General features: G+C 34.4%; 2 protein-coding genes and 1 long non-coding RNA gene across 4 annotated transcripts; 2 read left to right on the top strand and 1 right to left on the bottom strand.

Moving 5' to 3' along the window:
* The first annotated feature begins 1,517 nt into the window (after positions 1–1,517).
* Positions 1,518–3,685, top strand: LOC110179727 (uncharacterized). Its single transcript, XR_002319414.2, has 2 exons — positions 1,518–3,391; positions 3,490–3,685. It is a non-coding gene; the product is annotated as an uncharacterized LOC110179727 (long non-coding RNA).
* Positions 3,686–5,755: 2,070 nt separating this feature from the next.
* Positions 5,756–10,316, top strand: LOC110179703 (proton-coupled amino acid transporter-like protein acs). Of its 2 annotated transcripts, XM_086835255.1 has the most exons (5): positions 5,756–5,922; positions 7,579–8,130; positions 8,199–8,656; positions 8,721–8,896; positions 9,397–10,316. In XM_086835255.1, the coding sequence occupies exons 2-5, from the start codon at positions 7,645–7,647 to the stop codon at positions 9,636–9,638; spliced, it is 1,362 nt and encodes a 453-aa protein (XP_086691381.1). In that variant the 5' UTR covers positions 5,756–5,922; positions 7,579–7,644; the 3' UTR covers positions 9,639–10,316. The 2 variants fall into 2 exon arrangements, with proteins under 2 accessions (XP_086691381.1, XP_020802971.2); XM_020947312.2 differs by lacking the exon at positions 5,756–5,922 and having other exon boundaries at positions 7,569–8,130.
* A 7-nt stretch (positions 10,317–10,323) lies between these two features.
* On the bottom strand, positions 10,324–12,156 carry Arpc3B (Actin-related protein 2/3 complex, subunit 3B). The gene is made up of 3 exons (XM_020947345.2): positions 12,002–12,156; positions 11,762–11,935; positions 10,324–10,832 (listed from the first exon to the last, which is right to left on the bottom strand). The coding sequence occupies exons 1-3, from the start codon at positions 12,005–12,007 to the stop codon at positions 10,488–10,490; spliced, it is 525 nt and encodes a 174-aa protein (XP_020803004.1). The 5' UTR covers positions 12,008–12,156; the 3' UTR covers positions 10,324–10,487.
* Positions 12,157–12,431: the final 275 nt, after the last annotated feature.

Below are 12,431 nucleotides of genomic sequence, written 5' to 3'. Positions count from 1 at the left end.
TAATATCGCCCTCCTCTGCGATTCTCATGGGTGCCACTTAAGCTCAGCTGAAAACCAATATATGGCTATGAAGATTCCTATGACGTCACGCCTTCGCCCTCATCTACTCATCTCATGGATGCCTATGGAGATTCCGGACTATGACGATGCATATTATCCCCTCATCTGCTCATCTCATGGATGCCACTTCATCTCGGCTGGATACCAAAGGAGGCCTATGGAGATTTCGGTCTATGAAAAAATACTACCGCCCTCCTCTGCGATTCTCATGGGTGCCACTTAAGCTCAGCTGAAAACCAAAATATGGCTATGAAGATTCCTATGACGTCACGCCTTCGCCTTCATCTACTCATCTCATGGATGCCTATGGAGATTCCGGACTATGACGATGCATATTATCCCCTCATCTGCTCATCTCATGGATGCCACTTCATCTCGGCTGGATACCAAAGGAGGCTTATGGAGATTTCGGTCTATGAAAAAATACTACCGCCCTCCTCTGCGATTCTCATGGGTGCCACTTAAGCTCAGCTGAATATCAAAATATGGCTATGAAGATTCCTATGACGTCACGCCTTCGCCCTCATCGACTCATCTCATGGATGCCTATGGAGATTCCGGACTATGACGATGCATATTATCACCCTCATCTGCTCATCTGCTCATCTCATGGATGCCACTTCATCTCGGCTGGATACCAAAGGAGGCCTATGGAGATTTTGGTCTATGAAAAAATACTACCGCCCTCCTCTGCGATTCTCATGGGTGCCACTTAAGCTCAGCTGAAAACCAAAATATGGCTATGAAGATTCCTATGACGTCACGCCTTCACCCTCATCTACTCATCTCATGGATGCCTATGGAGATTCCGGACTATGACGATGCATATTATCACCCTCATCTGCTCATCTGCTCATCTCATGGATGCCACTTCATCTCGGCTGGATACCAAAGGAGGCCTATGGAGATTTTGGTCTATGAAAATATACTACCGCCCTCCTCTGCGATTCTCATGGGTGCCACTTAAGCTCAGCTGAAAACCAAAATATGGCTATGAAGATTCCTATGACGTCACGCCTTCACCCTCATCTACTCATCTCATGGATGCCTATGGAGATTCCGGACTATGACGATGCATATTATCACCCTCATCTGCTCATCTCATGGATGCCACTTCATCTCGGCTGGATACCAAAGGAGGCCTATGCAGATTCCGGACTATGAAAAAATTCTACCGCCCTCCTCTGCGATTCTCATGGGTGCCACTTAAGCTCAGCTGAATATTAAAATAGGGCTATGAATATTCCTATGACGTCACGCCTTCGCCCTCATCTACTCATCTCATGGATGCCACGTCAGCCTAGTTGAATTCCAAAGGAGGCCTATGGAGATTCTGGATTATGACGATGCATATTATCACCCTCATCTGCTCATCTCATGGATGCCACTTCATCTCGGCTGGATACCAAAGGAGGCCTATGCAGATTCCGGACTATGAAAAAATTCTACCGCCCTCCTCTGCGATTCTCATGGGTGCCACTTAAGCTCAGCTGAATATCAAAATATGGCTATGAAGATTCCTATGACGTCACGCCTTCGCCCTCATCGACTCATCTCATGGATGCCTATGGAGATTCCGGACTATGACGATGCATATTATCACCCTCATCTGCTCATCTGCTCATCTCATGGATGCCACTTCATCTCGGCTGGATACCAAAGGAGGCCTATGGAGATTTTGGTCTATGAAAATATACTACCGCCCTCCTCTGCGATTCTCATGGGTGCCACTTAAGCTCAGCTGAAAACCAAAATTTGGCTATGAAGATTCCTATGACGTCACGCCTTCGCCTTCATCTACTCATCTCATGGATGCCTATGGAGATTCCGGACTATGACGATGCATATTATCACCCTCATCTGCTCATCTCATGGATGCCACGTCAGCCCAGCTAAATACCAAAGGAGGCCTATGCAGATTCCGGACTATGAAAAAATTCGACCGCCCTCCTCTGCGATTCTCATGGGTGCCACTTAAGCTCAGCTCAATACAAAAATAGGCATATGGATATTTGGAACTATGACGTCACACCATCTCACCTCATCTCACCTCATCTCACCTCATCTGCTCTTCTCATGGTATCTACTTAAACTGGCCATCATATCACCGCCCTTCGCTGCTCGTCTTATCGCATCCAGCTAAGGTAATTAAACTTCAACTTCAATGCGAAATCTTCATTGTTTTGTCATAAAATATGATGTGAATACTAATTATGTGGCGAAACGTGTTTAACAAAATTGAATTAATACTCCGAATTAGCATTAACATTGACCCCGATTCGAATTAAATCGTCAAAACCGTAATAAGAATCCACAAATAGTTTGCCATGTGCATATATACACTCTAACTTTCGTTTTCATCTAGCGAAAACTGGTTAATCTTGTTCTCTTTCTCCATGTACGGCAATTACACTAATCTAATCTAATCCCATCTGATTCGATCCAAATCGATCCGATCCGATTCCAGTCGAAGCAAATCAATCCAATCGAAATCGTTTCGGTATTGACCTTCAACTTCAACGATGGAACTGCATGGAATCGATGTCTTGAGATATGCATACCGGAAAACTGGGACGTGCCTCCCAAGGGGGTTTCATTTAATATATATAGTGTGACTAAATACTATGAATTATTAAATATTTCTATTATTTAATATTAAATTGACAATGAAGATCTGAAAATTGAAATATAAAGTGACACCTCTAGAGTAAAGCTGATCCATAGGGAAACATTAAAACTTGAATAATTAATCGAAAATGTTTTATTTAATGCAATGTATAATTCACTCAAAGAAGCTCTAAAAATTCGTTGTTTCTTTTAAGTTTACTTATTTTTAAATAAATATTTCAAAAGACTTAATACAATATTTTTAAAGTCAACAAAGGACTATAAATAACTTCCTAGTGACAGAGACTTTAAGTCTAGAGTTTTATATCTGTTGCCTTTATGAAAAAGTTGTTACTATTTAATATTTAAAATCTATAAAAATTATATTAAATATATGAATATTTTTTAACAATTCATATACTTTGTTATCCTAACGACGCCCCTGTTTGTTTTTGTTATGAATCTCAGTGATATTTGTTGTTCGCAGTAACCTTACATAATCCAATTGCTGAATTCCGTAAACATCGATCAATCGATCGCTGGACAAGATCGGTTCGTTCCCTGGCCTATTGATTTGGTCGTTATTGATTGGCAGAAGTGAGATGCAGCTCCGGACGGGGGAAATTTTGATTCCGTTCCGTGAATTGCATTTAACTGGCGCTTCTTCAATCAAGGCGGTAAATTTCCATGCGTTCTTAATGGCAGCAAAGGGGGCCGAGAGCAGGTGTAACGATCACGAATGCGGTGCGCTTTACATTTTATTTTTAATATTTTTATTTTTGCATTTTTTATTGTACGACAAAAAATTCGATTCGATGGCAGGGCACGTGCCAGGAAATTCCACATTTCGTTGAAAGCCAAATTCCAAAACGCAACCGGATCCTTGAACTCGATTAAACCACTTCCTGCTGGAACGGAATGCCTGGTTTAATTTTTTAATTTTTCTCCCAGTGTAGTATAATTGTTGTGACGCAGTCTCAGTGGGAAAAATAAATAAATAAATGAACTAACTTTTGAATGAGAGAAATGACAACATTCATGTAGCCCATAATTGGTCAACAATCTTTGGAAAAATGAATTTCATATCGAAATTATAAACAAAGTTCAGGGTTCTAGCTTGAAATAAATAATATAATATAATTATATATAAATAATAGCATGAGATTAATTTTTGTAAAAATAAATTAATGAGTAAATTATATATAAACACATAGTAAGTGACATTATTCAAATAACGTGAGAGATATCAATATACATTTAATTATTCTACAATTTATTGTCAGGTTTCTTATACTCTTTTTTTATAGTTTTAAAAATATGTTATAGGAATTAATCCATAATCTCTTTAAAATATCAAACCAATTTAATTATAACATAAAACAAAATTTAATTTAATATTTTAAACCCAATATTCTTCATTAAAAACCCATCAAGGGTATTATAACTTTGGCTACCCTTTCAGTTTTCTAATTAAGTTGTAACATTTTTTATTAACCATAGATAATAGTGAAAAAACTAATTAAAACGCGAACGTTTTGTTTATTTGAAAACAAAACAACGCGAATTGAGATATTTTGGCAGTAATTGTAAATAGTAAATAGTTAAACCCAATTTAATTACATCAGTTAATGGACATGGAAATGCTTGCATAAAATACAAATTGCCATTTTTACAGACAGTAAAGGCTGGATTTTTATTTGTCTGTGATTCAAATACTGTGAAAATAAAAATTAACGAAGAAACGCAAACATTTTAGTGGCCATAAACATCTGTCGTTGCAACAAATGGTTTTCATTTTCATTTCATTAATTTTTCTGACCATAAATGTATATCTATTTTAGTCTGTTTTATATATAGTAATTACTTTTACTTAAGTTAGATTTAATTCTAGTTTTCCAGTTACACGTGCAACAATTAACTACATTAATTTGCATTAATCACACTCTTGATAAAATCTGTAATCGTGATCTTCTGAGTTATAAATTTATATACTGTGAAAAGAATTTAGGCTTAAGGGAATTTTTATGTGTATTTAGTTTTTATTTATTTATAATATAGAATTAATTTTAAAAATGCTTCATAACACGAATATGTATTTGATTATTAAGAACAAATTCTTTAAGTTTAAAGTTGAAACTGAATTCTTGGGATATCAAAAACTACGTGCTCAGTGGAAACTAAATTATTTTCGCTTAATTTGTACCCTAAGTTAAAATTTTTTGTTTTATTTTTGAGAACTAGAATGACTAAATGACTATATATCATATTATTAATTTGATATAGATTCTCCCCAATCGTTCGTTTATCGATGACTGGCTTCCTGCTATGTCTCCCACTCGGTTTAATGTATTTAAAAAGCTGTTTTCCACACCTGTGTGAATAATTCTAATATGATTTAAGCGAAAGTGATTGATTCAGCTTGCAAAAGTATACATTTTCTATAATAATAGTGAATACAAAGCTATCACCCCCGCTTCTTAACACTAAACTTGCCCGAGGGGTTCTTAAAAAATGGTAACATTTCTATGAATTTATTGATGTTCTTTTAAATTTAGATTAAATTTTTTTAGATATATATCGAGTATATATGCACAGTGATATTTGCACAAAAATATCTCACTCTTTTCTTATCCTTTTATATCGTATATAAAGTTTTTTTTAAAGATCATTGGAGTCCTTCAAATTCTTTAAAATATCGAAAAATATCGATAAAAAAAAAGATTAATTAAAATTTTTTTAAAGATGTAGATTTCAATTTTTTCTTTTAATTTTCAATACATGGCAGTAATGTGTAGTAAAAATGCTCGATTATTATGGTTTCAACTTATATATTTTATTTAGAACTTAAAAAACCCTTAATTACTATCAGTAGTGAAAAATAAACCATAAAGTATAGTACGTGTATCCGGTGCATGGGGTTAACTATGCTATGCACTTTTTCGCTGCACTACCTCTGGGTAGAGAGACACTCAGAACACTCAGAACACTCACACATACACCCATCGCCCACGATCGCTTTTTAATTATTTTGCTTTTCAAATTTTTGCCTCGCTATAGTTTGCCATTTTGCTATTTTACTATTTTCTGTACTCGATTTTTGCTATTCGCTTCTGTTGGCCAACTCGAGCATTGAGTCTGACTTGAGTTCTTGCCGCGAACGGTCCTATATTCTCCGATATCTGACACCGGACACACTGCAATATATATTTATCCGCGACATATCATATATATATATACACATATATTTATCAATCGGTAATCACACACCTTAGTCGTAGTGCTTATCTATCCGATGGATTTAAATGTGCAACCGATTGGCTAAAGGCTGTGGAATTTGTGGCGTCACTTGAAGCCAACTCATGCCATTCGAATAGTTTGAATAATTGAGTGTTATGGCCTTGACGGGTTAATTGAGACAGAGATAGTGATAGAGAAAGAGAGAGAGACTTCCCGGTTTGCTAAAAGTGTTTTCTTTTTAGTTATAGTTTATTTTTTTGTTGTCTCTGACTCTAATTATTATTTCTATAACTAGCAATAAGCATTTGATTTATTCATTTCTGTACTGTTTATTTATTACATTTATTATATTTATATTATGTTAATTTTTTAATTTGTTATAGTGTGTTTAGTATTCTAATTGTATCACCTTTTTATACCCTTTCTGGGTATTATAATTTTAGTTAGAAGCCTAAAACTAAGTGAAGGAGTCATTTCCGACCCTATAAATCATATATATTCTTGATCAGCATGAAAAGCCGGATCGATCTAGCTATGTCCGACAAAAATTTATTTTTTTCAAAATTTTCCGATATTTTATCGTTATTTTTACATCTTTAGAATTTAAAAAAAATTGCAAAAATTTTCATTTTTTTTAATTTTACTTTGGGTATGCAGATTTATTAATCTAATAAAAACTAACATAGAACTTCTTTCCGAATTAAAATTAATGCATTTTTGGCTTAGTTATGAATTTTTAAAAATTTGATTTTGTCATATAAAATTACTATAAAAATCCATTCAAAAAATTCAAATATCTTTGACACGATCTTTTAATTTTATTTTAAACTGCAAGAGTATATAAATTTCGGCTTACTGATATTAGTTTATTTTCTTGTTTAAATTTCCTTCATACTTTACTCATCTTTTATGAGGTCTCTGACATTGATATGAAACTAATCGAAATGCTCTATCAGAATTAATGAATTAAATAAATTCAATTAGCATTCAGTGCTACCTAATTGAATTAATTAACATGTTTTCAATGCTCTAGCCATTTCTATGAATGAAATATTTATGTATGATTGAAGGTGTTTCTGGTTTTAACCAATTTCTGTAGGTTTGGGGAAAAGCCTTTATAATAATTTGATTAAAATAATATTTAATATTTAGTATTTAATAAAAGCAGAGTACAAAATATGCCTAAACTGTTGGAATATTTCTGTGAAAAATATAATAGTATTATTATTTATTATTATTAATTTTTATGGGGTTAATTGTATTTATTTTCGAAACTTCCTTATTTATTCTTTAAATAATTATAATTATCCTTTTATAAATCCCTTATTTCCTTAAAATAGATCATTATTAAAAAAGTATTAAATTATCCTTCTACATTTTTGAAAATTATTTATTATTAAATTTTAGTAATTATAAATACTTAAACCAAATCTAAAGGCTGAGCTTTCTAGGGTTAAAACCTATAACATTTTTGGAAAGAGAGAGGCACAAGAGATCAAGAGAGACTTAAAGCTAAGGGGTTTATTTTTGGTTCTTCGACCGGTAAATCTCTCCACCGCCGCAAGTACCGTTAAAGCTTTCGCCGAAACAGTAGCCCAGGAACCCCAAAGGGAGAGAGAGCACATCCAAAAGCCCAAGTTTCGAGTTTTGAAAATTTTCCATTTAATCCCGCAGAAGCAACACCAGCAGCAGCAACGCAACGAACTAAAGGCTATAGAATCCGGAGAATCAGGTGGCGACATGGGCAGGACACTGGAGATCACCAGCATTAAGCTGGACAAGAATCTGGAGAAGCAGCAGGAGGCTGGCACCGGCGATGAGGAGAATGGCGGTGGAGCGGTAAAGCGACGTGGTCACGAGACCAGCGCCTTGGAGGCAGCCACGCATCTGTTCAAGGGAAGCGTTGGAGCAGGACTCTTTGCCATGGGAGATTGCTTCAAGAATGGAGGATTGGCTGGTGCCACCATCCTGCTGCCCATCATTGCGGTGATGTGCGTCCATTGCGAACGGATGCTTATACGGGGGTCTGTTTTAGCCGTGGAACGAACGCCGGGAGTGGATTTCCTCGATTATCCGGAGACAGTGGAAAAGTGCTTCGAATATGGACCAAGGCCCTTGAGACGAATGTCGCGATTCATGAAGCTCGTTGTGGAGATGTTCCTCTGTGTCACCCAGTTTGGATTCTGTGCCATTTACTTTGTGTTCATCACGGAGAATCTGCATCAGGTGAAATATACAATATATATTGAAGTTTTCCTAATTAAATATAAATGAAATTCTCCTCAATCTTTTAGGTTTTCCACCAGAATGGCATTGACATCAGCATGAGCATGGCGATGCTGATCACCTTGCTTCCAGCCATGATACCTTCGCTGATGACCAATTTGAAGTATATTTCGCCAGTGTCTGCCTTCGCCAATGTGGCTCTACTCTTTGGCCTGATCTCCACGTTAACGATTGCCTTCTCGGATGGCCCCATGCCATCGATCTCGGAGAGGAATCTCTTCACCAATGGATCCCAGTTGGCGTTGTTCTTCGGCACTGCTCTGTTCTCCTACGAGGGGATTGCTCTGATCCTGCCACTGAGGAATTCGATGAGGAAACCGGAGGACTTTAGCAGCCGATTTGGGGTCCTTAACTCTACGATGTTCTTAACCACGGCCCTGTTTATCTTCACGGGTTTTGTGAGCTATGTGCGATGGGGCGAGGATGTGGCCGGAAGTATAACGCTGAATCTGGTGGTAGAGGAAGTGTGAGTTTCTCATTAATTATTACTTATTTATTCATTAAATTTAATTTAAATTCTCTTTCTATAGTTTTTCGCAGGTGGTGAAAGTTGTTGCTGCTTTGGGCGTCTTCTTGGGCTATCCCATTCAATTCTTTGTGATGATTAAGATCATTTGGCCACCACTAAAGAGGAGCAACAATTGTGCCCAAAAATATCCCATAACCTTGCAAGTGTGCCTGCGATTTATAATGGTGATGATGACATGTGAGTTTAAGCTTAATTTATTATTTAATTTAATTATATAAAGCCTTAAAGGTACTACAAGAAATACGTATAGAAAATATCATAAAGTTTGATATATAATACTTTGAAGTATACAAGAATATATCATTTTATGATACAATATTTATATTTACTTCAAAAACTGTTCTTTATTTCGTTTCCAAATATGGATGCATATCAAAAGAAAGTTTTTGATATTATATACGACATAGTTTCAAAAATACCTTAAGATTTTATATATTCTGATATTTAAATAGTAAAAACAAATACATTAAAAGTTAAAACATTGATAGAACTTTTTGGAATGTTCTTTATCCCTTTATGGATGCATATCAAAAGGAAGTTTCAAAAATACCTTATTATTTGATATGTTAAAAATTCAAAATATTAAAAACCAATGCATTAAAGGTTAAAACATCTTTTTGAATTTACATTTTTTATCCTATATTAATTCCTATATCTCTATATCCCTCTACTTTCAGTTGGCGTTGCGCTGGTCGTTCCCAAACTAAATCTGTTCATATCACTGATCGGTGCCTTGTGCTCCACCTGTTTGGCCTTTGTGATCCCGGTGCTGATCGATTTCGTGATCCGTGCCCAGGTGCCCAAAGGATTGGGAGTGTTTTCTTATATCAAAAACATTGCCATCCTGACGGTGGCCGTATTGGGTATTGTGACCGGAACATATCAATCGATTGTGGAGATTGTCAAGGAGTTCAAATAGGTTTTAGGATATAAGTTATTATTCCTTTTTTTTTTGTCTGTGTGTAAATAATGCTGTCTGTCACCGAATGCTTACTGTATGTGAATGCGTTGCCACGCTCTACTGTTAATTCTAAGGCTAGTTTGTACTATATATATATTTTGTATTTTTTTCATTCCTACATATTTTTTTTTCTATTTGTTGTTATTAGTTTTAAGCTGTGCATTTGTTTATGTTTAAATGAATTGTTAATTGGCTTTCAAAAAAGAAGAGAAAAATGAGAACTATTATTGATTTGCAAACAAAAAAAAAAGAAAACAATTTTAATAAATGATTTTAAAACTGGGCATTAATAATAATAATAATCTGTGTAATGCTTTTAAGTCAAATATATATATTTTGTAATTGTTATATCAATTAGCTTTAATTAAACCCTCAAAAGTTTGCTGTAAGTTTAATGTGCAAAGTTCTTTTAAACTCAGAAAATATTTTAACATTCACATACTCTACATTCTTATACTTTTATGCTGTATATTGATTTAATCAAATACAAATAGATTTTATTATTAAATTTTTAATGTTATACTATAAAAAAAAAGCAAATTATCTAAACTAAAAAAGTGCTTTTAAAGAAGCTTGCTTTATGGCTGACTTTATTTTGTATTATGAGTATTCTAATAAAAGATTTTATCCAAGAAATTAACCATTTTTAATTACATTTTTTTAATTTATTTGAAAATACTAAAGTAATAAAGTTTTGTAAAAAAATAAGCTCATAAAAATGTGAATCTTGTTGGGTTTCGATAAAAAAACAAGTCTTTTTATAAGTGATACTGAACACAAAATTTAGTTTCCTCCTTGAAGGATATCTCACATTCCCGGTCCCGTCAAGCTTTTTCCCATAAACTTCTTCTTGGCAAAGCAGGTCCACCATTTGCTGGGCCTGTCATCTGGCGTATTGAAGACCTTTTCGAGCACCCGGAGACCCGTCTCTTGGCGCAACTGGAGTATGTACTGACGCATCTTTTCCGGATCCTCGGGACGTGTATATATGGAGTTCAGGGGGAATCCCGGATCACCTGGCAGATCGAAACGTGATATGGCCAGAGTGTAGAGCTCCTGCTGACCCAGGGCCTTGCTTGAGCAGCGAGTCAAGCGCTTCAAACATTCGGTTATATACAACGTTATGTAGATAAGAACACGGTCCACTTCCGACTGTGATAAGATAGGGAATAAATATAGTATATAGTATATATTATGTGGTGATAAATGGATTTGCAGAAGAAATGTTAAACAAACAAAAAATACACAAAGAAAATCGGGTCACTATATACTATACACCTATAAGTTCAGTAAATAATTATTAATAATACATATTATAAAAAATACTATTATACATAATTAAGTTATACCGGAAAACGTCTGCAATATTCTAAAATGTTCTTCCAATAATTAATAATTAATTAATTGAGACTTGAAAATCTTCACTAAAGTGTTATCCTAAATTACAAGTAGAATCAAAATTTTATTATAATTTTTATGGAGTTTTTTTTAGTAAGAAGATTGAGGCTTAGAAATCTGAATCTCAAATTCTTGATTAATTTTAAATCAGTATTACCTAAGAATCTGACTCGTGAGCATAGAATGTAAACAATTAATTAGAGGACTCAAATTCAAATTTTGTGGCTAACTATAGCCTTTTAAGGAATTAAATATATATATTTTTTCATTCTTAGGTTTTTTCTAATATATTTAATAAAATAATACAAATTTTAGCCCTGTTTTTTCATTCTAGCCACTTTGATTAAATTTTGCACATACGAAATACAATTCTAAAAACTATAAATAATGCTTGAATTAATAAAACTAACACTATTTATTTTTTTAAATTTGTTTTTAGAGTTTAGAGATAAGAAAAGCTAAGATAAAAGTAATACATAAAGTGGCTAAGCTTAAATCCCTAAAATACTCTACTATTTCGGTTATTATTATTATTAAACAAATATTAAATTTGCATATATTTTCAACCCATTATTCTGTATAATTTTTTTACTTTTCACTTTTCTGCATAACATTTTTTTCAAGTACATTTTTTCATATAAAAATTGTTCTCCACTGTAAACTATATTCTTCAAAATACCAACCTTAACTTCGTATGTACTAAAGAATATATTTGATTTCCAATAGTACAATGATTCATCGATGATATCGTTGGCTATATCAACGTTCGGCGCTGGTCCCCGGACTTGGGTGCGTAATGGTAAAATTGCCATATTGCCCACTGTTCCATGGAACTCTACGATTTCCGAGTGGTAGGCCTATATGTAAAGGAATACAATTAATCAGAATAATTACTCATCTTACTGGGACTCCTCCCAACTTACCGGCATTGCTCAGACTTTTTTTCTTTAAGTTCTTATTGTTTTATTGACATAAAAGCAAAAGCACTGAACGTTTTTATCAGTTATTCCTAGCGATGAGCGACTGCAATCTTTTTTGAAGTTTGCACCAGTGTTGCAAGCTGCTTCAACACAAAAAGAGAGACAGATCCGTTATAAAAAAAGACAACAGAAAAAAAATTAAAATTAAAACAATTAATAATTATAACTTTTTCAGTTTCTAAGAGATTTTCATCAAATTTAAGATAAAGCCCGGTACTTTTTTGAATTATCTTTACTCGTGTAAAACGGTTCTGTAAACGTGTATAATGTAAAATGTAAAATGTTAATAACGTCAGTGTGACCAGCTGCCGCGGATGGCAAAATCCCCCTCTCTCTGCACTGAGTCTTCGGTATTATAAACAAAAAACCGCGT

Source organism: Drosophila serrata, unplaced genomic scaffold (assembly GCF_035046125.1).
Source record: "Drosophila serrata isolate PLE 108 unplaced genomic scaffold, ASM3504612v1 contig_276, whole genome shotgun sequence".
Taxonomy (NCBI): domain Eukaryota; kingdom Metazoa; phylum Arthropoda; class Insecta; order Diptera; family Drosophilidae; genus Drosophila; species Drosophila serrata.
This window is presented reverse-complemented; position numbering and strand designations above follow the sequence as displayed.